Consider the following 26,770-nt stretch of genomic DNA (forward strand, 5'->3'; position numbering starts at 1 on the left):
GGGAGAGACTCAGCAGAGGGAGGTTTGCTTAAAGTCAGCAACTAAGCTATACTGGCAAAGTGGTATTTGGTTAAAGAACTCCTCTTACTGTTTAAATTAGTATTTAGAATCACAACGGATGGTGGTTTCTTTACCGATGAGAAGACAATGGCTTATGCTGAATCCAGCCAAAGTAGCTCACTATTGCCCAGGGAGACACTGCCCTTCTAATAAGTGTGTAAATTATTATTTAGCTAATACATTGAGCAGTGACAGAGAAAATATGCTGTTATAAATGTATCCAACAAATAACCTCAAATTTCAGACTTTCAAAATTTTTTTATTCAATGAAATTTATTCTGCAATGGGTACCTATTACATAGGTAGATAGCAGTCACTATGCTAATAGCCAATACATTTGAATACAAATTTTAATACAAATAGCCAACATTACCAGCTATTACTATGTACCAGATACTATGCTATGTACTTTTCCTGGCTTATCTAATTAAAATAAAATGAAATAAAGCTTTATACATTGTCATTAACAAGTATTTATTGAGAATCTCCATCCAAACTAATGTACTAATGCTATTAAAACATAAAATAAGATATGGTCTTTGCCCTCCCAGAACGCAGTCTGGTTTGGAGATAAAAGTCACGTGAAAAAGTCACTATAATGCAGGATAACATAGAAACACAAATCTGATGATCCAGATAAAGTGAAATATATCATGGATGTTGTAGAGAAGATCAGAGAAGGGAGTGATCTTGTTGGATAGCGAGGTCAGGAAATATATTTCAAGGAGGTACAGAGGCAAAAGTTGAACTTAGCTTCGACAAAGCCAGATTCCCCTAGATGCACTCCATGTGGCCTCTGCCGGCTCGAAGGAGGCCCGGGGTACCTGCGATACCTTGCAGAAAAAAGCGGATGTGGTGTATGGGCTGTTTTCCTTCAGATCTGTATGGAGCACTCACTAGGTACGGAGGGCTCTTCTGGGAATGTGTGGGGTATGCCAATGGCTAAAGCAAACAAAAATGAAGAAAAACCCCCTGCCCTCATGGAGCTTACATTCTAGCAAGAGGGAAAAGACCGTAGAATAAACCAAATAAACAAGCAGTGCATAGTATTAAAGGGTGACAAGTACAGTGGAGACAAGTGGAGCAGGATGTAGGGAGACGGGAGGTCCAAGTTTGAAGTGGGGGACAGGGGACAGGCTGCAATTTTAAATTCAGAGCTCAGGATAAGCCTTACTGAGAATGTATTTGGACCAGTTTTGTGTTTGTATGAAGGGAATAGGAGAGAGAGGCAACTTAAGAACAATGTTAGGTAGTCTGTGAATAGGTGAGGTAAGTATAAAAAATTAACCACTACCCCCCAAAAATAAAAAAAATTAACCCCCTAATTTTTTAATTCCTTGTTTCTAATATACAAAAATTCCCACTGGAATGAAGATAATTAGATTCAAAGCAGTTATTACAAGATTTCTAATATATGTTCCAAACTAACCTTCTGTGACAGCATAGGCTCAAATTGGATGGAGAGATTTCTGCCTCTTTGGGTTTTAATAGACTGAGGATGCAGCTCACATGAGGTCATGGAAACGAGAAAGGGAAGTAGAAAGAGAAAACAGACCACCAGATCCCTGACTTTACCCCTAGAGTCCTGGGCTTTATCTTGTCTTCTAGAGAGGCCAGATGCCAATAGCCAGTATTTCCTGACAGCGCTCTATGGCCGCATGTACATTACCTCCATGATCTCCAGTCTTCACTACGACTCTGTAGAGGAGGAGTTATTCTGTAGTTGAATAAACTGAGGTCCAGAGATTTTTGGCAGCTTTTCTAGAGTCACAGAGCTCTAGTTAGTGAGGAAGCTGGGATATGACTTGGGGGTCCATCCTTTCTTCATTAACTGTTCTGTGTCCCACCAACAAATTAGTCTTTGTGAAATACTGCATTTCCCATGCTGGCTCCTTGAACTAGAATCCCCACTGAATTCTTATTGTCGAACTAACTTAGTTGCAGAGCAAGGATGGGTCTCTAGGGTCACATTCATTTATACATTCTTATTTTAAAAAGTTCATATTCATTAAACATTTGGTGAGCAGAGGGATCTGGAATCTGGAAGATAAAATAATGTTTATAAACTTCAATGAGTCTAGCCACTATTAGCACTTTGTTATTTCTTCTTAACTGTGTTATTCATATAAATGTTAAAATAATTGTACTTATTTTGCATATAAAACTTTATATTCTACCTTTTTTACTTGATGTAAACATCATAAACATTTCCTATATCACTACATAACCTTTTTTTGTTATTGTGGTAAAATATGCATGTACTCCATAATCACTTAATCATGGTTTTAAAGAACATTTAACTTTTTCATTACAATTGAATGTTTAGGTTGTTTCCAACTTTTTAGTCTTTTAATATACAATTATAATAACATCCTTTAACATAAAGGTTTTCCCCCCAAGTTTTGGATTATTTCCCAGAAATGGAATTAATCAAGTATTTAATTGCATGGTCATTTGTGTCCATGAATGTTTTTTCAATGCAAATCCCACCTGTGCTGCATAACCTATTTCATACTATATCTCACAGATGAAGCAGTGTAAACTGCTGGCCTCTCCCTCTACTGACCATGTGTACCCCAAATTGTGTATAAACTGCTGCCTTTCCAATTGTGACACCTCCTTGAAGGATGTCCCAGGTCACACGCCTGATTTATGTCCTCCGTCATACTTTAGATGGCTAATAAATATTCATCGACTTAATGGGTCTACTTCACCTCTTTGCTTTTCTTCAAAGGAAAATCCAGTTACAAGGTGCCATCACTTCTATCACTCTTCGAGGGGAAGGACACCATCTTTTCATAGGAACAGAAGAATCACAGATTTATCGTGTCAACTTCACAGATTTCAGAGAGACTCTCATTGCAACTTGTCACTTTGAAGCTGTCCGGGACATTGTCTTTCCATTGTAAGTAGAAGAGGAAAATATTTTTGCCCCTAAAAACAATAAAAAATGAACATCTGATGCAGTGTGCAAGAAAACTTCATTTTATTAATGTATTTCAATATCTATTAGGATAATTATGGTTTTTCTCCTTAATTTTCTAGTAGGGTCAATTATTTTAATATTTGTTATTTAATATCATCATAATATATAACACATATTTGATTATCATTGTTGTTTAATTTTTATTAACAAAGATTATTTAGATTGCCTTCACCATGCAGATACATTAGTTTTCACAATTCAAATTTGGGCTTCTTTGGAATGTTGGGTTTTCTAACAAATCCATCATGGAAAATTTAAATAGATGGCAAAACATTTCTGTTGTCCCACTGCTGTCTGGAAAAAGCTTACTGGCACCTTTTTTCAAACTTATTTCAAACCCTTTATTTATGTCTCTTGGGTCTTTCAGGTATGGGATTCTTAATGGTAGTGGGTAAAAGAGGTCTTCTGGATCTAGTTGCTGTAATTTTTAGTCAGTCCCACAGCAAACAACTGAAACAAACAACCACCAGCAGTTTTGATATCAAAAAGAGCTTCAGTCATAGTTTGCCACTCTCTGATATTGAAACACATTATAAAACTCAAAATCATTTTTTTATAGGTAGAAAGACTCCTTTGAAAACTCCATCTTTAAGATCATGAAATGTATTTTCAGTTCCCTGAGTCATGATTAGATTCTTGTAAATATTTCTAATAGTGAAAATGGCTGGTGGTGAATCTTTTTTGAAAATTGATTGGTCATTTCCTTTCTGTCTTATTTTTTTCCTCTTTTTCTAAGGAGCTTGGTGGAATCAATCTGTAAAATTATTTGATCCTGGTGCCTGTTATGAGTAGACTTTTAACTATCTTTTCAATTCTTCAATAGTCATTGAGCTATTCAGGTTTTGTAACTCTTCTTGTTCTTTCCTTTTTTTTTTTGAAAACAGCTTTATTGTAATATAATCTAGATACCATAAAGTTCACCCATTTAGAGTATACAATCGACTGTTTCTTGGCATATTTACAGAGTTGTGTAATCTAATCAGCACAGTGTAATTTTAGGGCATCTTACTACCCTAAATGAAACCTACTAACAGTCACTACCCCTTCCCTGCTTGTATTCTCCTCCTTCTTTCTACACTACTGAGTTGTGGAGAACCCTGGGCTAAGAGGAAGAACATGGAGTAGATGAGTATCATGTACAAAACTGTATCCTTCCTTTACTTCTAATTTAGCGGTGTTAATGTACTTTGTTTTCAACTGCTATTACATTGTGTACCAAAGCATTCATATATTGGAAAAAATATGTATGAACAGATGCAACTTCTGCAATATTCTGCTATCATTTGCCTATTTACCAATTGCATATAAGCTAATATTTATTACAGAACATCCATTGTAGCAAAAGAAACTGAACATCTTTTTCCATGCTATTTTCAACCTATTAGCATTGCTTAGTTTTAGATAAGTCTTGGTCTTTTAATAGAATCTAATCCATTCATACTTATTACTATCTAATAAGCTTATAGATGTTTCCTATTTAATATGTTTCTTTTTTTGATTTTTCCTTTTATCTTTCAATGCAGTGATCATCTTTTTTTTGATCCAGTCTTTCCTTTCTCTAATGCCCATGATTTGGAATCTCTTCACTTTATTTTTATTCATTTGGTGACTGCCCCTGAATTTTAATATCATACTTAAACATTTTTCTGGCAAAGACTATAGTTAACCAACATTTGTATCAGATTTTCCAAAGAAGCAAGAGTTTCAGTATATTTCACTTCCCTCTTTACTTTCTCTCATCATCTCCCATGCTAACATTATTTGGAATTATAGATTCAGATTATATTATTATTGTTTTTTTACAATTAATTACTATGACTTCTGTTTTTCGCTTTTATCACTGTTTTTTTTTTCTCACACATCTCCCTCTTCTTTTTTTTTTTTTTCATTTGTTTGGTAATTCTTTCAGAATCTCTGTATAGGAAATGTAGTCCTTAACTTACTTGAATGTATCTTTGTTTTCCTCTCAGACTTGAGTGATAATTTGACTAAGTTAAAAAGAATTTTAATGAACTTTGTACTGAAATATAATGTACATGCCAAAAGTACATAAATCACAAGGAAACCACCTCAATGAACTATCACACTTATATGACTATCACCCTAGTCAAGCAATAGAATATTTCCATCACCCAAAAAGACCCCTCCCAATCACTACCCTCATCCTCTTTCCTAAAGATAATCATTATCCAGACTTCTAGCCCTATGGATTAATTTTACCTGCTTTAGAACTTTATGTAAATGGAATAATTCTAGTGTACTTTGGAGGTAATTTCTTTTTCTCTATGGAAGGTTTTAATGTTGCTAATGTCATACAGATCTTCCTATCCTTAGTGATTTTTTGTTTACTTGTTTTATTAGTTGCTGAGAGAAATGTCTTTAAGTCTCAAGTAATGAATGTAGATTTCTCCCTTTATTTCTGTCATTTTTTGCCACCTACATTCATAAAGCTCCGTTATTAGGTGTAGGTACATAGATATGTATACATATACGATGGTTTTTATATCTTCCAGATGGTATTGACATTTTTAAATCTCTGTTAAGTATTCCTCTTTGTCTCTAGTAATTCTCTCTGATTTGAAATTTCTCTTGTATGCTAGTAATATATTCATTCTAGCTTTCTTACTCTTTGAATTATATTACTTTTAAAATATCTTTTCATTTTCAGTATATATTTTTAATATTTGGATCTTTATATTTCAAGTACATCCCTTGAAATATCACATAATTAGTCTTACTTTTTCTATCCAGTCTAATAATCTCTACTTTTTATTTGAAATGTTTAGTCCATTTATATTTAATGTGATTTTTGATATGGTTGTATTAAATCTTCCATTTTGTTATTTGCCACCTTTTGTCTCATCTGTTCTTTGTTCTTTTATTACTTCTTTCCTGCCACTTTTGTTTTAATCAGAAAAATTATTTTAGCGTTCCATTTAAAGTGTTCTACTGACTTAATTGCTATCTTGGCTTTCTAGCTATATATCTTTGCATTAATTTTTTTAGTGGTTGCTCTAAGGGTGACAACATATATCTTTAACCTATCACAGTCTGCTTAGAGTTAATGTTGGAACTACTTGAAGTAAGATACAATATAGGAACTTTGCAACAATATATTTCCCTTAATACCGCTGTGATCTTTAGTGCTACTGTTTCCATGTATACTGATTCATATTATAAATCTATCAATGCAATATTATAATTTTTGATTTAACAGTAATAAACTTCTCAAGAATTTAAGAGAAGAAAAGGAAATAAAAAGATATGCCTTTTGTGCTTACGCACATATTTGAGCATTTCTGATGCTCTTCATTCTTTCTTAAATATCTAAGTTGCCATCTGGTATCATTTTCCTTTCGGCCTAAAGAACTTTATTTAGCATTGTCTCTGATGAAAAATTCTCCCAGTTTTTGTCTATCTGTAAATACCTTTTGAAAGCTTTCACTTTTGAAGAATAATTGTTTTACTGGTTATGGAATTCTTCACTGATACCTTTTATTCATTAATTTGAATACATCATTACAATGCCTTTGGCTTCCATAGTTTCTAATAAGCACTCATGATGTATATTCTTATCATTCTCCTCTTTGTACCATGTGGTTTTTCTCATTACAACATCTATTTTCAAGATTTTTTCTTTCTTTTGTTTTGTTTTCATTGGGTTGACTATGATAAGTCTTGAGGTAGTTTTTTTTTGTGTTTATCCTGCTTAGGGTTTGTTAGGAGCTTTTAATCTGTAAACTGATGTTTTCACCAAATTGGAAAGTTTTCAGGTATTATTTCTTCAAGATTTTTCACATTTTTTCTCTCCTGTCTTGAGATTCAAGTTGCACATGTTAGAAATTTGATATTGTCCGACAGATCTCTAGGCTCTTCATTTTTCTTCAGTGTTTTCTGTTTTTTTCATCATATAATTTCTATTAAATCTACCTTTAAGTTCACAGATTCTTTTGCTATCTCCAGTCTGTTAAGCCCATCTAGTAAATTTTTTATTTCAGTTACTGTCCTTTTCATCTATAGAACTTATATATATATATATCACATATATATACATTTTTAGTTTCTAGTTCTTCCATTCATTAATATCAGTTTCCTTTAATACTATGAATATATTTTTGATAGTTGCTGTGAAGTCTTTGGCAATCCAATACCTCAGTCTACTTAGAGTTAGTTTCATTTGATTGCCTTTTTCCTGAACCATACTTTCCTATTTCTTTGCATGCTCAATTATTTTTTGTTGAAAACTCAGTATTATAAATACTATGTTATAGTAACTTTGAATTCCATAGTATTCTCTGAGGACCTTTGGCCTGAACACAAACTGCCAGCTTGTCTTCCTCATAGCATACAGAGGCCAATGTTTTCATGGCTTTCCATTGCTACTATTTTACACTGGTTTTGGGTTTTCCTGTGAGCTTGCAAAATTAGTCACCCAAGGATTTATGTAGAGATGAAGCTCATCCTCTCCCTGGTTTCCTTGCTTCTAGGGATTTCTCCCTAATTCCAGGTGTTGTTAAAACCTTAGGCTCTGGCTTCTGACAGTTTAAGCCTATAAGCTTCAGCTTCCTGCCACTGTGCCAAGCTGAGCACAGTTGATGAATGTATTTAGTTAAAAAGGCAAGAAAGACTGAGATTGATCGCATGTGGGTCTATCTGCAAAAACAGTATCCTAAAAATAAGTAAATAAAATTAATGGAATAAAAGAAAATTAGAGTCATTTCTGGTCTCTGCCTGGTTTTTCTTCCTCCTGGAATAAACTCAGCAGACAGGAATCTGGGCAGTGTTTGGAATCTGAATTTAGGTTCTACTCCTGTTGTTGTCATGCTGCCAGGATTTGCCCTTAAAATTCCAGCTGATTTCCAGCCCTTAACTCTAATTTCTGGCCTGTTTAGCTGGTAAGGCTATGGGTTTCCTGCCACCTTTTTCTGCAGACACCATAGCTATGGGAGTTCTGGGCACCTTCAGGGTAGAAAGCACAGTAACAATTGTTAACCCTTTCCAGTTGCACTTTTACAAGAGCAAACTCTTCTTGATTTCTTCTTTTAAATGTTTTCAATGACTTTAGGATTTTTGGTTCTGGCAATTTTACCCAGTTATTGTACTTGTCATCTGTGGAAAGGTAATATGACCACTTCACTGCTCCTACATTATAAGAAGTACCCTCTTCTTGTCCTTTTGAGCTGTTTTTCTCCAGTTCTGTTTCCCTATATATCTTAATCTGGCTGATTTCTGTTTATTCTCAATGTTTCTGGCCTATATGATGATAGTCTTTCTTGCTTTCCTGTATTATTAAGGGAAAAAATGTATATGTATATATATATATATATATATATATATATATATATGCTACATCATTTATCTCTACCCTTACTTCTCAATCTTCATTTCATGGGATTTTAGGTGGGAGGGAGGAAACATGTGGGCCTAGGGTACCATCATGATCCAATCTATTTTTTTCTGGAACTTAGCCTTTCAGATTCTAAACTAAGGACAATGTTCTACTCAGATGGCTCATTTTTTGGACTAAATTCCTGAGGAATTGGACTAACCATTAGGTTAGGGAGAGTTTGAAAAGTTCATTAGGTACATTCATTCCATGACATTTGACATTTATGATGAGTCCATACATGGCTTTAAGAGCTTAATTTTCTCAAAGAAGGAGCTCATTCACTAAAGGCAATATCTGATATCAAACATCTCTCCTTTTAAATTACTATCTTCTATGGTTTGATTTGATCTCCGTTAATCAGGACTTTCTGGCAAAGAACCCCATCTCATCTGTTGTCTGTCCCAGCATTTACTCTTTCTAAGTAACCAGAATTATAATTTTTTTTTGATAGGGCATCTCATATTTATTGATCAAATGGTTTTTAACAACAATAAAATTCTGTATAGGGGGGTCAATGCTCAATGCACAATCATTAATCCATCTCAAGCCTAATTCTCGTCAGTCTCCAATCTTCTGAAGCAAAACGAACAAGTTCTTACATGGTGAATGAATTCTTACATAGTGAATAAGTTCTTACATGGTGAACAGTACAAGGGCATTCATCACAGAGACTTTCGGTTTTGATCACGCATTATAAACTATAAACAATCAGGTCAAATATGAATATTTGTTTGATTTTTATACTTGATTTATATGTGGATCCCACATTTCTCCCTTTGTTATTATTATTATATTTATTTTTAATAAAATGCTGAAGTGGTAGGTAGATGCAAGATAAGGTAGAAAACATAGTTTAGTGCTGTAAGAGGACAAATGTAGATGATCAGGTGTGTGCCTATGGACTAAGTATTAATCCAAGATAAACAAGGGCAGCAAAACATCCATGGATGCAGAACATTTCTCTCAAAATAGGGGGGGGGGTGACGTTCTGAGCCTCACCTCTGTTGATCCCCAATTTCTCACCTGATGGCCCCCCTGCGACTGCGCCTGTCTTAGGTTGTTCCTCCCTTGAGGAATCTTACCCGTCTCTGGCTAACCAGTCATCTTCCGGGCCATACAGGGAAATGTAAAGTAGGTAAGTGAGAGAGAAGCCATATTGTTTGAAAAGGTTAGCTTTTTAAACTTCTTTGCAGATTTATGCCCTGTGGCTTCTATGCCCAGCACTTGTCTCGAGGTATCTTTACCACCTGGAGGAATTATGATACTCGGTAAATTCGATATGAGGCACGAATTCTATTTAAGGGTTGTAATTAGGAAGGAAGAAGAAAAGCTACAGAGGTAGCATATGGAAGAATACATGGGAGGATTGATTATTTCTTTGACATATCTTCTTGTAGAGTACCTTAAGCATGTATAGGTTTTAAACTACTAACTACCTTGCACTCACATATTAACATAATAGGAATATGGTGACATAAACAAAGCAAATCTATAATTACCATCCATCTCCAGTGAAGCCAAGAAAACCAGTTAGGCACCGTAGGCATTTGTGAAAATTTGTCTATGATATGATGGATATTGTCCAGCTATACTTGAACAGTCTGAGAGAAATCAGACAAATTAAAGCAACCCATTTCTGGGATCTGTTCACATCCCATATGTTCTTTTAACTGTAGATAGTCTATAGTCATAAGATTTTGGAGTGCTACAACTTGCACACCTCCCAACTCCTGGTTGAGTTCCAACAGTACAGATCTGGTCAAATTCGTTGTCTCACTGTATGCACATGCCAGCCTAGACATCTCCCTCCTCATTCCAATGGCCAGTCCAGGAAACAGTGGGGTGTATGCAGCCACAACCGCAGCATCGTCCGGATCCCTGTGGAGGCTTTTTGATGATCATCCCCCGGCACGAGTCCTCCAGAGAGTGCTGATGCCGGAAGCTCCTCCTCATATCGTATCTTAGTTCATTTTCTGGGTAGCCAAGCAAGGCCTTGATCTTCTGCATAGAAACAAACAGACCCTTTGCCCACACTTTGACATGCCCTCTATACGACTGTGTAGAACTCATTGGAGGTCAGCACACAGGAACTGCTTTTTTTTTTTTTATTAAGAGAAAGGAATATTATCAGAAAAGAGTACCTCCGTAGCTGATCATCTGACACCCTTTAAGTGATCAACATTAAGGATATTTAAAGCATGCGTTGATCTTTGATTTACCAATCGTTTTATCCTATCAAGGAGTAATCCCCCTTTTCTTTCTTTCTTTCTTTTTTTTTTAATATTTAATCTACACTTACATGAAGAATACTATGTTTACTATGCTCTCCCCTATATCAGGTCCCCCCTAAAAACCACATTACAGTTACTGTCCATCAGCTTAGCAAAATGTTGTAGAATCACTACTTGTCCTCTCTGTGTTGTACAGCCCACCCTCCCCTTTCTCCCTCCCCACCCCATGCATGCTAATCTTAATACCCACCTTCTTCTTTCCCCCCCTTATCCCTCCCTGCCCACCCATCCTCCCCAGTTCCTTTCCCTTTAGGTACCTGTTAGTCCATTTTTGGGTTCTGTAATTCCGCTGCTGTTTTGTTCCTTCAGTTTTTCCTTTGTTCTTATACTCCTCAGATGAGTGAAATCATTTGGTATTTCTCTTTCTCCACTTGGCTTATTTCACTGAGCATAATACTCTCCAGGTCCATCCATGTTGCTGCAAATGGTTGGATTTTTCCACTTCTTATGGCTGAGTAGTATTCCATTGTGTATATGTACCACATCTTCTTTATCCATTCATCTACCAATGGACATTTAGGTTGCTTCCAATTCTTGGCTATTGTAAATAGTGCTGCGATAAACATAGGGGTGCATCTGTCTTTCTCAAACTTGATTGCTACATTCTTAGGGTAAATTCCTAGGAGTGGAATTCCTGGGTCAAATGGTAGGTCTGTTTTGAGCATTTTGATGAACCTCCATACTGCTTTCCACAATGGTTGAACTAATTTACATTCCCACCAGCAGTGTAGGAGGGTTCCCCTTTCTCCACAGCCTTGCCAACATTTGTTGTTGTTTGTCTTTTGGATGGCAGCTATCCTTACTGGTGTGAGGTGATACCTCATTGTAGTTTTAATTTGCATTTCTCTGAATAATTAGCAATGTGGAGCATCTTTTCATGTGTCTGTTGGCCATCTATATTTCTTTTTTAGAGAACTGTCTGTTCAGTTCCTCTGCCCATTTTTTAATTGGGTTATTTGTTTTTATTTGTTGAGGCGTGTGAGCTCTTTATATATTCTGGACGTCAAGCCTTTATCGGATCTGTCATTTTCAAATATATTCTCCCATACTGTAGGGTTCCTTTTTGTAGAACCCTTTCGCTGTACAGAAGCTTTTCAGCTTAATGTAGTCCCACTTGCTCATTTTTGCTGTTGTTTTCCTTGCCCGGGGAGATATTTTCAAGAAGAGGTCACTCATGTTTATGTCTAAGAGGTTTTTGCCTATGTTTTTTTCCAAGAGTTTAATGGTTTCATGACTTACATTCAGGTCTTTGATCCATTTTGAGTTTACCTTTGTATATGGGGTTAGACAATGGTCCAGTTTCATTCTCCTACACGTAGCTGTCCAGTTTTGCCAGCACCATCTGTTGAAGAGACTGTCATTTTGCCATTGTATGTCCATGGCTCCTTTATCAAATATTAATTGACCATATATGTTTGGGTTAATGTCTGGAGTCTCTAATCTGTTCCACTGGTCTGTGGCTCTGTTCTTGTGCCAGTACCAAATTGTCTTGATTACTATGGCTTTGTAGTAGAGCTTGAAGTTGGGGAGTGAGATCCCCCCTACTTTATTCTTCTTTTTCAGGATTGCTTTGGTTATTCGGGGTCTTTGGTGTTTCCATATGAATTTTTGAATTATTTGTTCCAATTCATTGAAGAATGTTGCTGGTAATTTGAGAGGGATTGCATCAAATCTGTATATTGCTTTGGGCAGGATGGCCACTTTGATGATTTTAATTCTTCCTAGCCATGAGCATGGGATGAGTTTCCATTTATTAACGTCCCCTTTAATTTCTCTTAAGAGTGACTTGTAGTTTTCAGAGTATAAGTCTTTCACTTCTTTGGTTAGGTTTATTCCTAGGTATTTTATTCTTTTTGATGCAATGGTGAATGAAATTGTTTTCCTGATTTCTCTTTCAGAATTATAATTTTATCCCTGAGCCGCAAAGATACATATATAGAAAAGATCCACTTATTTCCCTATTATCTACTTATTTTCCAATGTGAGTAGATTTTAAAATAAGAGATAGTGAATAAACATATACTCTTTTTTTTTTTTCTTGCAATGCAGTTCACTTTTTAGGCCCACAGAATTGAAATACAAGAAAAATAACAAATTTGTTATACACCAAAGTCAGGATATGATTACTGCCAGAGAACCAGGAAGATGAATGGAGTCTGGGAGAGGCTTATGAGGGCCTGTCGTTAGGGATTAAAACTGAACAAATGCGACAGAATGTTAAGATGACAAAAGCTGAGTTATATGATTGTTCATTATGTAGTACTCTATATGGGTTAAAAATTGAGATAAATTTAAAAACTTGTCCATTTTTTCTTTATGCTGGATCCCTTAACTATTAGATTAATTATGACTCCTTAACATTTAAAAAAATTGAAGTATAAGTAACATACAATAATATATTCTTAGGTGTTCAGTTCAATGCTTCTGACAATTTTATATACCTGTGTAACCACTACATAAGGGGTAGAACATTAGTTAATTCTGTCTTCACATAAACTATAACTGGAAGTGCATACTTACAAAGGAGATAGTATTTCTTGTATTCCAGTATTAACCCTTTTTCCCTCAAAGGGAAGTGCAAATTGGAATAATCTGTAATTTTTTTACATATTGGGATTTTTCATTCTATTCGCAAGTTGTCCTTTAAAAAAAAAACCTGACAGACCAATTATTCTGGGATTCTCTTTTTTTTGTCCACAATCTCATATTTTCTCATAACTAAGCAAAATCATATTTTGGATTATCTGCAAACATGAATTCATTTTCGACTTCGAAATTTTAAGTTATCTACTTTAGGAAAAGTTTTGTTTAGGCTCTTTTAACGTAAATATTCCACGAAGTGTATTTTACCTCAAAAATGTTACTATCCTCCAGTCCACCAAGGCATTAAAAGACTTTCAAACTGACATTTCCTTTTTGAGTAACTTTGTTCCAACTGTTCCCAAAGGGAAGGGACTACAAAAGATGGTCCACATGTGATTCATGGGCATCAAATGCCATTTTATACAAGAAATCTATAAGGCCATTATATAAGGCCATTAAGCCTCAAGATAATTTATGTCTAAAAGGCTTCCTTCCCTATATCCTTATGGAACTCAAATGTGTCAAATACGCATCTAAGAAACACTGTATTTTATGGCTGCATCTCTTATTCTCCTGGGGGCTTGCTTCTTCACAGTGGCACTGCTGAGCTGTTTGCCACCTGTGCCAAGAAAGACATCAGGGTGTGGCACACGCTGTCCAACAGGGAGCTGCTGCGGATCACTGTACCCAACATGACCTGCCACGGCATTGATTTCATGAGAGACGGCAAGAGCATCATTTCGGGTAACGTTGACATACCAAAGTTTGGCTTTGGGCTCTGGCTTGTGGCTTTGGATCTTGTCATTCTCCCCGTATGCTAGTCTCTACACGTGGATAACCTGGAACGGCCTTCTACTGTCCACCTCCTCCTTACTTCCCATCTAGCCTCGCTTTGGAGTTCCCTTCCAGCTGGGAGACTTTCTGAGCTAGGAATTACCAAGTCACAATTTCCCTTCTCCCACATTTTTGCATATAACATGTAGCTTCCACTCTAGTAGGGAAATTTATTAATTCAATTACAAAATGGACTGGAGGCCTTAGTACAGGGCACTTGTGTTAGAACCCCTTTTGTTGTTCAAGAGATTAAAAAACCTGACTTACTCTATGTTATGCCTCAAAGGGAATTTATTTTATGCCAAAATATTTTAACTTTAAACATCATTATGTTCAATCCACATGCAGATTTCCTCAGGGCTCAGAAATTAAACTCACTTGTTCACATCTATGCAAAGTCAAGTGGATCTTTCAGTACAGCTATTAAATGGTGATACCAGGAACCCATTTCATCCCCATTTTTATTGGCTTTGTTTCCTCTGTGTTGGCTTCGCCCTCCACGTAGTGGCCCCAGGAGCTCTTGGCTTATATTATACTTAGAGCTAACAAACCTGCAGTTCAGAATCTTGGAGTCTTCACCTCCCCCTTTTCTTTTACACCCCATATCCATTTGCCCCAGTGGCTCTCCCCTCAGAGCATACCCAAGATTCTGTCGCTTCTCATCATCTCCAACCTGTGTCAGCCATGACCATCTCTCTCCTAGACTATTCTTGTAGCTTTGCACCAGGTCTCCCTGCTTCTACCCTTGTCTACCACCCTTCTCTCCAGTGTATTATCAACACAGAAGCCAGGGATCTCTTTTAAAAACATAAGTCAGATCAAACCATTTTGGGGACTCATTTCTAAGTTTCCACAGTTGCCTACATGACCTTCTCTCTTTCCCACCTTCACCTTCTCACCTCAGACTTTGCCTCCTACCACTCACCCCTCTCTAGTCATATTTCCTTTTCTTTTGCTGTTCCTCAAACACATTGTGCATAGGGCCTTTGCTCTAGCTATTTTGTCTGCTTGGAATGTTCTTTCCCCAGTTAGCCTCATAACTCCCTCCCTCACCCCCTCACTTCCTCAAGTCTTTGCTGGAATAGGATCTATCTTGAGCGTCTTATTTAAAAATGCTAAGGTCAAGAGGTGACACTAAAGCCCAGAGAAGGAGCGAGTCACCTAAGGCATAGGGAATGGGCATTCCAGGCAGAGGGAACAGTAACTACAAAGGCCCTGAGGTAGGAAAACTGATTAGCATATTTGAAGAAAATAAAGAAGACCAGTAGTGTATCTGCAGCTTAGTGGTAAAGCTTGGGTCAGAACTGGAGGAGAGTGGTACAGAGGAAGTTGAGGTGGGTAGAGAGAGACTAATATCTGTGGAGGATAAGGTGTTGGGTTTTCACTGTAGATGGGAAAGGCTTCTGAAAGTTTGATCAAGGAGGTAGCATGATTTTAAGAAGTTCACCCTGGTCCCTGCATAGATATTTGGTTGAGGGGAGCAAGAGTCTAAGGCCAGGGAAGAAGCTGTTATAATAATCCAGGAGAGAGATGCTGGTGGTATGGACAAGGGTGGTCCCAGGGGAAGGGTTGAGAAGTGGTCAGATTCAGGATGTCTTTCAACTGTAGAGTTGATGGGACTTGCTGATGCATGGGGTATTGGCTTGGGTTGGACAATGGAATAGAGAAGATTCAAGGATGACTCTGAAGTTCTTGGGTTGAACAACTGGATGGATGCCACCATCATTTCATTGAGATGGGGAAGATGGTGGGAGTGGGGGAAGGAGCATCAGGATCAAGGGGAGGGGGAGGGATGGGAAGCCACCATTGGGGAGGGATGGGAAGCCACCATTTATTTGAAGGTGTTAAATTCTATGTCCCAGGTGCAATATCAACTAGCTAGTTGAATTCACAAGTTTTGCAGCCTGTGAGAAATGTGAGCTGGCCTCACTCCTTCCTCCCCACTTCAACTTCTCTCTCCTGGACTGCGGTGCACCTAGAGGCAGGTTCAACTAAGGCAACTCATTTCCCTCAGTTAGGTGTGACCAGTTCGAGGAGTCAGAGAAAAGGGGGTGTGATTTCCTGGCAATTGGGGGATGACCAGCCTCTTTCCTCCATCAGCATGACTGCCTCCCAATCCTGAATCTCATTTATGATGTAACAGCCTACGGAAAGAGCATGAATACACTGATCTTCGCCTTTTGTTTCTCCTTCATGCCAGGATGGGACGACGGGAAAATCCGAGCTTTCGCCCCAGAGACAGGCCGGTTGATATATGTCATTAACAATGCACACAGGATTGGAGTGACGGCCATCGCCACCACCAGCGACTGTAAAAGGGTCATCAGTGGCGGTGGGGAAGGGGAGGTACTGTTCTTAAAGGTAGAATGTTTTTCAAATAGCCCTTGACTTAGAGTAACGGCCTTATAGGAGGCCACTTACTTGATTTTTTAAAACTGTACTAGGAGTGAAGCAGGACCAAATTCAGATTTGGATGAAACCCTAAAATATATGATAAACTGAAGTTCTGATAATGTAAATATGCATATAAATGTATCTGTTCATAGAAAGTACATTTCAGATACAAACATAAAAGCGTTCTCCATGGAATCAAGGTTGGCATTTTGCCAGAGTTTTAGACTGTTTGCTCTTTTCCTTCAAAGACCACAGTTACATAAATTGTCTTTATCTTATCTTTTAAAGAAGATGCTATTTTTAGAATAAATTCTTCAATCTACCCAGACATTTTGACCATTCATTTAAAATTATTACACTTGACCTTTTCCTTAATCATCTCAAGGCTTCTAAAACATCTTTCACTCACACAGTCATCTCAGGGTTTCTCCTGCCCTCCTCCCCAGCTTTTTTGCTATTTAAAAGCCTTCCCTTTCTCAACATAGGGTATTTTCTTTTCTGTATGCTATCACGGGAATAACTTACCAGGGAAAGAAAGATACAGCATCTTAATGTAGCCTTCAGAAGACTTTGGGCCAATCTGATGCATGGCTGAGTGTTTGGGATCCAGAGTCATGCTGCCTGGGCCCAAATTTCACTTCTGCCGTTAACCTTCTGTGTGGTCTTTCTCTGCTCCATTTCCTGCGTGTAAAGTGAAGATAACAACACTCTTATTAATGAGATATTTTACACTCTTTATCTTGTATTAATTCTTCAAAATCTGATGCCCATTTTACCTTCAGAGCCCGTGGTCATCGGGACTAGGCACATTCCAGGTGCTCTATAGACATACTCAGCCTCAGACCATCTGCCTGCTCTCCGCCTACCACCACCGTCACTGCTTTACTCCCTTCCCTTATCCCTTCGGCCGCGCTGCTGCTGACACCCTCAGCGCCCTTGCTTGCTCTTCCAGTCTTCTGGGACATCTGCCTTGCTGATGCCTCAACTGGGTTTGAGCCAGACCACTGGCGTTCTAGGTGCCTGAGCCCAGGCTGATGAGAGCTGCTGAGGAAATCACACATTACCAATTCACTGCCCTTGGCCCCGCACAGCTATCTTTTCACAGAACAATGTCAGCTCCTCTTCCCATTCTCCATGCAGCCATTGCAGACTTTTTCTTCCAAAAGACATAGTCTGGAAGGTCTTTGTAATTGCTAGAGACTAGATTTGTAGCAGGTGTGCACTGGTATGAATGCAGTAGTTGCTGAAATAATCAACTACCTTCATTTTCACTAGCACATGGCCATTGCCAGAATTTGAAGACCCCGGTCCCAACACCTTGTCCTCTTCCCTCCATGCATGCCCACACCTCCCTGCAATCCCGCTTCTAAAGGGCTAATGCCCAGCACATCTAAAGTTCCAGTCACGGGCTCTTTGGCTGGTGCCCACACCATAGCAGTAAGAAAATTAGAATATCACTCTTGCTAAAGAGTGAATGTATGCTTCCAAATGCAGTGGGCATTTAAGATGGGAGATTTGTTTTCTTTGGCAATAGTCGTTGTCCCATCCCAGGTCAGAAACAGGGAATCATTTGGACACTATAGAAATGAATCTGGCCCAGCTCATTTGAGATAACCTCATGTTTCCTCATCTTCTTTACTAAGAAAGTATCTTAGAATGTTTTCCTTCCTTCATTGAAGCTTATTTTTCTCTTACCAGGTATAAATACGTTAGTCTGTTATTACTTTATCCTAACACTAGTTTTTACTCTAGTGTTCACCTCGACTACGGTTCTTTCACACAAAGTAATTTTATTTCTCAAAAAGCCATTCCTCCTCTTATTTTTCATAAGTCCAACATATTCGCTATAAGATGGTATATGCATCTGACTAAATTATTATGTTTTCTGGTATAATTGTGACAGTGATTATTATAAGACATAGATAAATAACTTCCCTTTTATGTATCCTTTTTATTGCCAACTAGGGCTTCGTATGGGTTGTTGTGGAATTTTTTTGTGAGTAGTTGTATTACCTATGGGTTTCATTTCAGAATAGTAAAGGGGTGTTGGAAAATACTCATTATAGAAAGTGGGTATTGACTGTGACAAGGTTGAGAACTGATGATTCTAAATGATTAAAACTAAGCAGCTGATGTGCAAGTTAAATATGGCTATGGGTACCCAAGAGATTTCCTGATGGCACCAGAAATTTGAGAGCAACGTTTAGCAGAAATGAGTAGACACATTACTTCCCTTGGTTTAGCAGCAGCCCTGGCAGTGTGGGTTTTAGTAGCGGGTATCTGATAGATTTCTCAGCCCTCAAAGTAGAAGCAGGGGCAGGACCAGTGGTAGCATTTTCCTGGCTCCACGGATGAATGCTCCTGCCCCACAACTTAGCATTCCTACCCCGCTCAACTGTGATGAGAACAGGGAGCTAAAGAAAACAAGTCCAGCACAGCAGAGGTGAAAAAGCTCTTGGAATCTTTTTATCCCTTCAAAAGTGCCCATCTGTACTGAGCCTGGGTGTGTGGCTCTCAGGTGAGGGTGTGGCAGATAGGCTGCCAGACCCAGAAGCTGGAGGAGGCTCTGAAGGAGCACAAGTCATCTGTGTCCTGCATTCGGGTGAAGAAGGACAACGAGCAGTGTGTCACCGCCAGCATGGATGGGACCTGCATCATTTGGGACCTTGTGTAGGTTATCTATGATCGGGAGGGCAAAGTGACACAAAATGCATTATTGAACTTGACAGAAGGTTCACACACAAGGTGGGAATCTTATTTAAGGCGACAGTAAAGGGGTGCTCACTGGAAGCTATTCATCTGCATGCCTGCGCAGGGTTCACAGATGCTGGCAGAAAGGGTGTCGTTTCCAGGAAGAACAGGACATTAGATATTTCTGGATGGATGGAAAGTAGCTTTATGGATACACACAGTGATGCATGATTGAACTTATACTAATGCAACTCTGAGAATCCCCCAAAAAGGGAGAAGGGAAATAACTTAAATAATGTAGGCAGTTCCTCTTGGCATTCTACCCAGTCCAGTCAAACCCAGAATGAGCTTGCCATGGGGGACAGGGTAGGAGTGGGGGTGAGGGGTGTGAACTTGCCCTTCCTTCATTCTTGGGGACCTCTCATGTGTTACGCGCACTGCTATCCCTATAGAGGGGCTGACCCCAAGGTCACTGGACCAAAATGTGAACTTTAGTTTTGGAGTAACTCAAAGGATTTTCAATGACAGTGTTTTATTTTATTTTATTTTATTTTATTTTCTATAAGCATGTTTGTTGCTTGTTTTTACTTAGAATTAGACCCTATTCTTCTAACCCCTCTCCCTGCCTAGCACCCCTCTACCATTCCTAAGATGCCTCCCCCCCATGATAACTGTATTAGAGACTTGGATAAGCATGGAGCTGGGAGAAAAGAGATAGGGATATATAGTTATAGATACAGATATTGTATTAAAATATGAGATGGTCTTGATTGAAGAGAGGAGAATGAAACTAAAGGCAAAGACAGAATACTTTTTATTTAATGCATTAAAAAAATCCCAAACTAAGCAAACCTCTGTCTTCTACTTCCCTGTGTCTCTAACCTTGATGTGCACAGTAATCACCTGGGGAGCTTGTTAAAATGTAGATTTTGATTCAGTAGGTCTAGAGTGGTGCCTGAGATTCTGCATTTCTAACAAGCTCCCAAGTGATGTTCCTGGTGCTGGTCCAAGGGTCGCATTTACAGGTCATGTTCACATTACTCCTGAACTTACCATTGGGAAAATACATAATGAGAAGGGCATGTCTGAACTTACTTCTGTGGATGCTTGTGACCACCTCAAATCTTTAAAGCCTCCCTTTTATGTAGCAGATATATTTGGTTAATTTGTACCAAAATCTTCTAAAAATGCTCAGCTCAGATACCCTACGTGAAAACTTCCCTAATGAGAAGGAACTGCAGAAGGTGGCTTTTTGCAGCCAGCAGAGCCTGGTCTGTGAGATGGTCACCTATCTCTTATGGAAGGAGAAGCTTGATTTACATATTTCTCAGTACAATAGCTAAAGCAATGTTTCTCAAACTATTGTGCACGTGGAATCACGTGGTACTGATTACCATGTAAATGTATGGGCCTCTCCCAGCCTCCTAAACCAAATCCCTAGAGGTAAAGCCCAATAATATCCACCTTTAAAAAGCCCTTCTCCACCCTTTGATGCCCAGCTTGTAAAGGCATTCAGTTCAAAATGGTGGCCTCCGGAATAAAGTACCTGGTATGGAGACAGCAGATTGACCCGAGGTCAGCCTCTGCTGCTTCCTTCTCACAGGAACTTGAGGCTTCCCATGGAGTTCTGTGCTTTATCTTTAAAAACGGACCCCACCCAGCATGCTCTGACTGGCCCTGGTAAGGTGCATTGCGAGGACACAGAAGTGGAGTGGACAGTTAACAGGAAATCTGTTTGGGATAGACAAATCAACCCAAATCCAAGCTTGTACCAAATCTAGTTTGAATAGTAAATGTCTTCTAGGAAAAAGAAAGCTGAGTTTCACAGCTCTTGAGTTTATTTTTCAGGCGTTTTAGGAGGAATCAGATGATCCTGGCCAACACCTTATTCCAATGTGTTTGTTACCACCCTGAAGAGTTTCAGATCATCACCAGTGGGACAGATAGAAAGGTAAGTACTGTCAGCAAGAGTCAAGATATTTCTGGTACAACAGAAAAGCGAAGTACGGTGGCTGAGAGTGCAGGCTCCAGAAACAAGCCATACCAGTACAAAGAGGGAGGCTTTGCCGTTGATCCACCATGTGGCTTTGGAAATGCTACCTAACCTTTCAGTGCCTTTGCTTCCTCATCTGTAAAATGGAAATGATGATGCTGTCAACCTCATAGAATTGCCATGATAATTACAGCCATGCTCACGTACTGCTAATAGCAGGGAGCCTGGAACAGAGGAGGTGCTCAATAAATATCAGTTTTTATTATTAAGAAATTTCTGAGGCTGGAACAGAATTGCTGTGCCCAAGCCAGCTGTCACTTTTACTAAATTCAAATCGAATGACAGTAGAGCTCCTCATTTCTCATTGCTCTACTTCATCAGTATATCAACAGTTTCTTTAGCTGGGGAGTCCATGTCTTTGGGTAAAGATCAGTCCCTCTATTGGGGGGAATATTTCCTCTTGGGACAAAAAAAAGGCTTCAGGAGAGAGTCACATGGAGGGGCACAAGGATGCCAGGGTGTCATCCAGCTGTACAGATGAGCCAGATCTTGGTCTAATTGATGGATTTGGACTCCCCTGATTCGGATTTGAGATGACTTTGAGATCATTGAAGAAGGTGCATATTTATCTTTTCACTAGTTACAGAAAAGGCTGATAAGTGAAAAGTATAAAAATATAGTAGGAAAAACACTAAACGTGCCTCTCCACCTGCTGCCCCCTACAGAATTAGAATTTAGGAGTGGGGCTTTTTTCTGCCTGAGCTTTCCATGTGATTGAGAACTACTGCTCAAAAAACAAACCCAGATGGAATGTTGTGGGAGGGCACGGAGATTGGCTTCCCTTCTAGTCTCTGCAGGTTGGCCTTCTCAGTTTGTGTCTCATTGGCCCAAACGGGATTAAAAGCCTGCCCACCCGCCAACCCCATGGCGCCCCTGTGGTCTAAATAGGCTTCCTCTTCCAACTGGCGTGGAATGGATATTAGGGAGTTCATCACAGCACCTCTATAAATGTTTTGCTCTATGGTTCAAAATCTTCTGCCATATTCTAGGTTTCAGTTCATGAGACTTGAAGCAGCCTGCTTCCTTCTTATTGGCATTTTCACCAGAGTACTCAAACCATACATCATAAATCTGTCAACCTATTCTGAGGGTTGGGGACAGGACACTGTCCCTGCTGTCACAGAGCTTACATCCTGTGGGGAGTTATTTTGGGTGGGAGGGAACGGGTTGTTCAGTACACATGTAAATGAATACATAAATGGACTATGAGTAAGAAATGAACAGAATGATAAGGTTGCTGAAAGGCCTAAAAAGAAAATAGACTCGGTTGTACTGTCTGGGTGGAAGGAAGTTGCTTTAGTGAGGATGGTCAGCGACGCCTCCCTAAGGAGATCAACTTGAGCTGAGGCCTGAGTGACAAGGACCGAGCCACACTTAGACCTCAGGGAAGACCAGCCCAGGTGGAGGATACCTGGGAAAGCCTGAGGTGCCATAAGGCTGCCCAGAAGAGCGTCACTTTGATCTTTTTGCCAAGAAAGCAGGTGGTTAAGCACCAGATACTAACGTAGATATGGTTCCTGAGAAACAAGGATTTTGGCAAGCTTTTATACTCTTTTATGCTTTTACTATGAAAATAGAACATTTTCTTGAAGTATTTAAGTGCCAGTCAAAATTATAAAGCAAAAAAAAAAAATACACATTTTTAGCTAGATTCTGAATACCAATTCCTGACATAATTAGTGGCCCATAGAAAGTTTCCATTAGCATCAAACAAACATTGTATTTCACAAACAAGGGGGTGAGATGTGAGTTCACACTTACGATTCCTGCTCAAGAGCACTTTGTTTGGAAAGGAATTTTATTTTTGAATAGGTTGTACATTTACAAAGTTCAAAGTTCAGAAAGCATAAAAGCAGTATATTCAGAGCAAAATTTTCCTCCCTTGAGCCTGTCTCCCCCCCACCCCCACCCCTAACCTCCTTCCCTCCCCCAGGAGGGGACCTTACTATCAGTTTGCCTTTAAATCCACCCTGTGGAATATTTTATTGCTTTGAGTCTGAAGAGAAAGGTGGGAATAAGGGTGGGCTGAGGAAGAGGTCGGGGACCAGCTGCAGTGGGAAGGGGACTTTGGAAGGCTTGGTCTCCAGAACTCTCTGCAGGCTCGTTCCCCAAGCTGAAGGAAGGAACCGCTTCCCCTTCCTGCAGGCCTGAAGCCTCCCTCTCCTAGGAACACACACAGGAAACTGGATTCTGTGGTGGTTTCCTTCCTCCTTTTACCGCCTGCCTCAGATTCAATCTGCTCAGTCTAAGCAAAGGCACTTTCTGTCACAATCTGGTTTTAGCAGCCCATCAGCATCTCTGTAAATAGATGCGAATTAAAAACCCAATACTAAAAATATTAAAATGGTTTCTCCACCCCCTCCTTTAACCTGTTGATAATTTCAGCAGATATATCACCCAGAGTATATTTTTGCTACCTTCTATTTAAAGTAGAACCATCTTTTGTTAGCCTGGGTGTGGATGATTCCACTGAGCTGATGCCTGCCGATTGCTTCTTTCCTGAATTCCAGGTTGCCTACTGGGAAGTATTTGATGGGTCAGTGATCAGAGAGCTGGAAGGTTCCTTGTCTGGGTCAATCAATGGCATGGATATCACACTGGAAGGAGTGCACTTTGTCACAGGTTAGTCCCTGGCATAAGGACAGAGTCAAACCCAGCTGAATTAAACGGGAACTAGGAACCTGCCAGGCAGGAGGCAGCTGGAAGGGACCAGACCACAAAGGGATCCAAAGGGCAACGTGGTCAGATTCAGGCCTGAAACGCTGCCCTAGGTGTGGCCGCCAAAGCAGAATGCAGAAATCCCATTTCAGTGAGAGGGAATGTTTTCCCATGAGCCTCAGGAGGACAAATAAAAGCCAAGCCTTACATTGCTTGTTTTTTTGTTGTGGGTGTTAATGACCGAAGTGGGACTTTAAACGGTTTGGGCTGTCCAGCGTGCCTTGCTTTGTTATTTCCTACTGAAGCATTAAACGCTAGGCCTGTAAGTCATTTCCAGGGGGCACTTTCCACACAACATGCCTGTAGGAAGGAATACCACCAATATTATTTCCTGCTGGCCTCTTTGAGTCTTCAGGCCGTTAACAAATAAATGCTCCAAATGAATTCAAGGCTCACAGTCACATTTACCTAAAGTACGATACAAAACCGGACATGATGTGATCCCAATCACATATACAGATGTATACCTGTACACTTAGACTGGAAGGAACTAAACCGAGATGTTACTGGTGGTTACTTCTGTGTGGTGGGATCAAGGGTGATGTCACCTCTCTGTATTTTTTCCCCCCAATTTTGACTACAATACACCTAGAATTTTATAATCGAAGAAAAGAGTTATTATAAAGACAGGTTTTTCTTCCTTTAAGCAGGCACACAGGGAATGTACTGAAAATAATCCAGTGATTTGAGGTCAGGGCTATTTATTCTATTGCTGCAGTGCCACAGAACTGTTTGACTTTTTCAGGTGGAAATGACCATCTGGTCAAAGTTTGGGATTATAATGAAGCTGAAGTGACTCACGTCGGGGTGGGACACAGCGGTAACATTACCCGCATCCGGATAAGTCCAGGAAACCAGTACATTGTTAGTGTAAGTGCTGACGGAGCCATTCTGAGATGGAAGTACCCCTTTGCCTCATAAGCTGCAGGCACATCCCGGGTGCCAGGCACTGCCCACAGTTCTGTTGAAGGCTGAATTTCGATAACCAAGAATGCTCTTTGATTTCTTACCTCTGTTTTTGTTCTTTAGTGAAAATATTTTATCTGAGTTTCTCCTTTTTGGAATGCATTGCACTCTTGAATTGTATATTAAAATTCAGATGTGTTCAAGGATAATTGTCCAGACTGTAATTAAAAGTTTATTATGAATAAATCCCCAGTTGTTGGTTTCCTGTTACATCTCTCTTCTATGACTGCAAATCCCACAGCCCTTTCTCAGTATTTGTCCACAGATATCATTGCTGTCACTCTCTTAAAATAAGAATGGTGAGCTTACCTTCTTTCCAGCATTTCACTGATCAAGCTGCATGGGGCAAGACTTGGGTTTGAATAATGTATTAAAGCATCAGCAGAATTCCTGACACATCATAGTTAAACATGAATTAGTGTTTTCTCAAAGAAAAGGTGTGCTGTTGGGGAGCTTGGCATGATTATCAAAGATGAAATTTAAGAGATGCTTTTCTGAAGTCCGCCATAAAATTTCCAGTGCTTACCATCAGAAGGTCATGAAAGGACCTTGTGCATTCAACCAGGTATCCTTTTCCAGAGAGGGAAAATTTTGGCTTTTTCTGGAAACACTTAAAGTATCCAATTCACAGGGCAATCTTTCGTTCTAAGCATCTGTAGCCTTTAACTCATGCTTCTTGTTTGTATTAGGTAACCTGCTGCTGCCCTATTTGACATATCAAGGCAGGTATTCAAAATGATCACTTATTTATCAAGTAATAAGTAACATTTCAGAGCATTGATGTAATAATGCAGCCGGCTGATATCCTTTTTTAGCTAGAAATTTGATGATTAGTTCGTTTTGCAAGGCTTTACCGGATTCACCATAGACCTGACAGTTTATAAAGGATAGCGAGTGGAGGCCCCCAGTCAACCCAGGGAATCACGGGCGGGGCCGGGCCAAGCCAATTCTGATTGGGCAGCAGTTCCGCAAAGATTGTGCTGTACGTAGTGAACGAGAGACCTGAGAGACCTCGCAGAGGGCACGCCTGAGAGCCGGGAAACTTCCTGGTAAGCAAGTACTGAGGTTGGAAAGTGCCAACCTCTAAGGCTGATAGTCCACTGACCTGGGTCGAGTTCCGGTTTCTCTGCTGTCGGGACTGTGGCCTCGGATACGGTGCGTATACCTCTCTGAGCCCGCCTTCCCGCCAGTGAAAGCGACGATGACCGGTCTCACTTGCAAGTTTTGGGAAAACGACTTTAACCTCGCCTGTAGGTTAACCAAGCAAACCGCAGCCATCCCGGGTGTTTCATCACAGGGCGACACACGGCTCCGAGGTCTACACTCAGGATGCTGGGTCCGGGCACAGGCTGCCTCCCCTATTCGGCAAGAAGGGCTTGGAAGGAGGTGGCGTCACCTGTCCGCCCACACCTGAGCCAGCGGAGGACCCAACGCGGCGCAAAATCGCTCCCCACCCCTCCCCTGCTCCCAGCGCGCGCCTCTCACCACGTCGGAGGCTGCCCTTTGGAGAGTCTTCCTGTCCTTTGTCTTCACAGTCACCTCGAACTCGGTAATTACAAGAAACTTAGAAATAGCCAGGGCTTTGCCATTTACTAGGCGCTTTCAAATTTATCATCTATTGTTTCCACAGCTTGAAGGCTGGGAGAATAGGAGCAGAGGTTAAATTCAGGTCCTTGGGCTTACGGAGGTCAGAAAGGGTGGGGAACGTGAATCCGGCGGTTCCCAGTGCCCGCACCCCAGTCGGCGCGGCTGTGTCCCCGGCGGGCGAGGGGCGCTGCCCTGGGGCGGGCCCTGAGGCCCGATTC

The 26,770-nt window shown here is 39.9% G+C and overlaps 1 protein-coding gene and 1 long non-coding RNA gene across 4 annotated transcripts in view; one reads left to right on the forward strand and one right to left on the reverse strand.

The window, feature by feature from the left end:
* Positions 1-25,222, forward strand: part of LOC108390216 (cilia- and flagella-associated protein 52) — a 51,448-nt gene extending 26,226 nt beyond the window's left edge. Inside the window, exons 8-14 of one of the 3 annotated variants that reach the window (XM_073234827.1) lie at positions 2,795-2,965; positions 13,905-14,053; positions 16,344-16,504; positions 19,056-19,207; positions 21,077-21,179; positions 23,792-23,903; positions 24,745-25,221. In XM_073234827.1, coding sequence (XP_073090928.1) covers positions 2,795-2,965; positions 13,905-14,053; positions 16,344-16,504; positions 19,056-19,207; positions 21,077-21,179; positions 23,792-23,903; positions 24,745-24,920 — 1,024 coding nt within the window. In that variant the 3' untranslated portion in view covers positions 24,921-25,221. Of the gene's footprint in view, positions 1-2,794; positions 2,966-13,904; positions 14,054-16,343; positions 16,505-19,055; positions 19,208-21,076; positions 21,180-23,791; positions 23,904-24,744 lie in introns of all 3 variants that reach the window. The other 2 variants (XM_073234828.1, XM_073234829.1) reach the window with 2 other exon arrangements.
* On the reverse strand, positions 308-26,598 carry LOC140849033 (uncharacterized). Its single transcript, XR_012130482.1, has 4 exons — positions 26,071-26,598; positions 17,063-17,218; positions 2,775-2,994; positions 308-2,100 (listed from the first exon to the last, which is right to left on the reverse strand). It is a non-coding gene; the product is annotated as an uncharacterized lncRNA (long non-coding RNA).
* Positions 26,599-26,770: the final 172 nt, after the last annotated feature.

Source organism: Manis javanica, chromosome 4, assembly GCF_040802235.1.
Source record: "Manis javanica isolate MJ-LG chromosome 4, MJ_LKY, whole genome shotgun sequence".
NCBI classification, from domain to species: domain Eukaryota; kingdom Metazoa; phylum Chordata; class Mammalia; order Pholidota; family Manidae; genus Manis; species Manis javanica.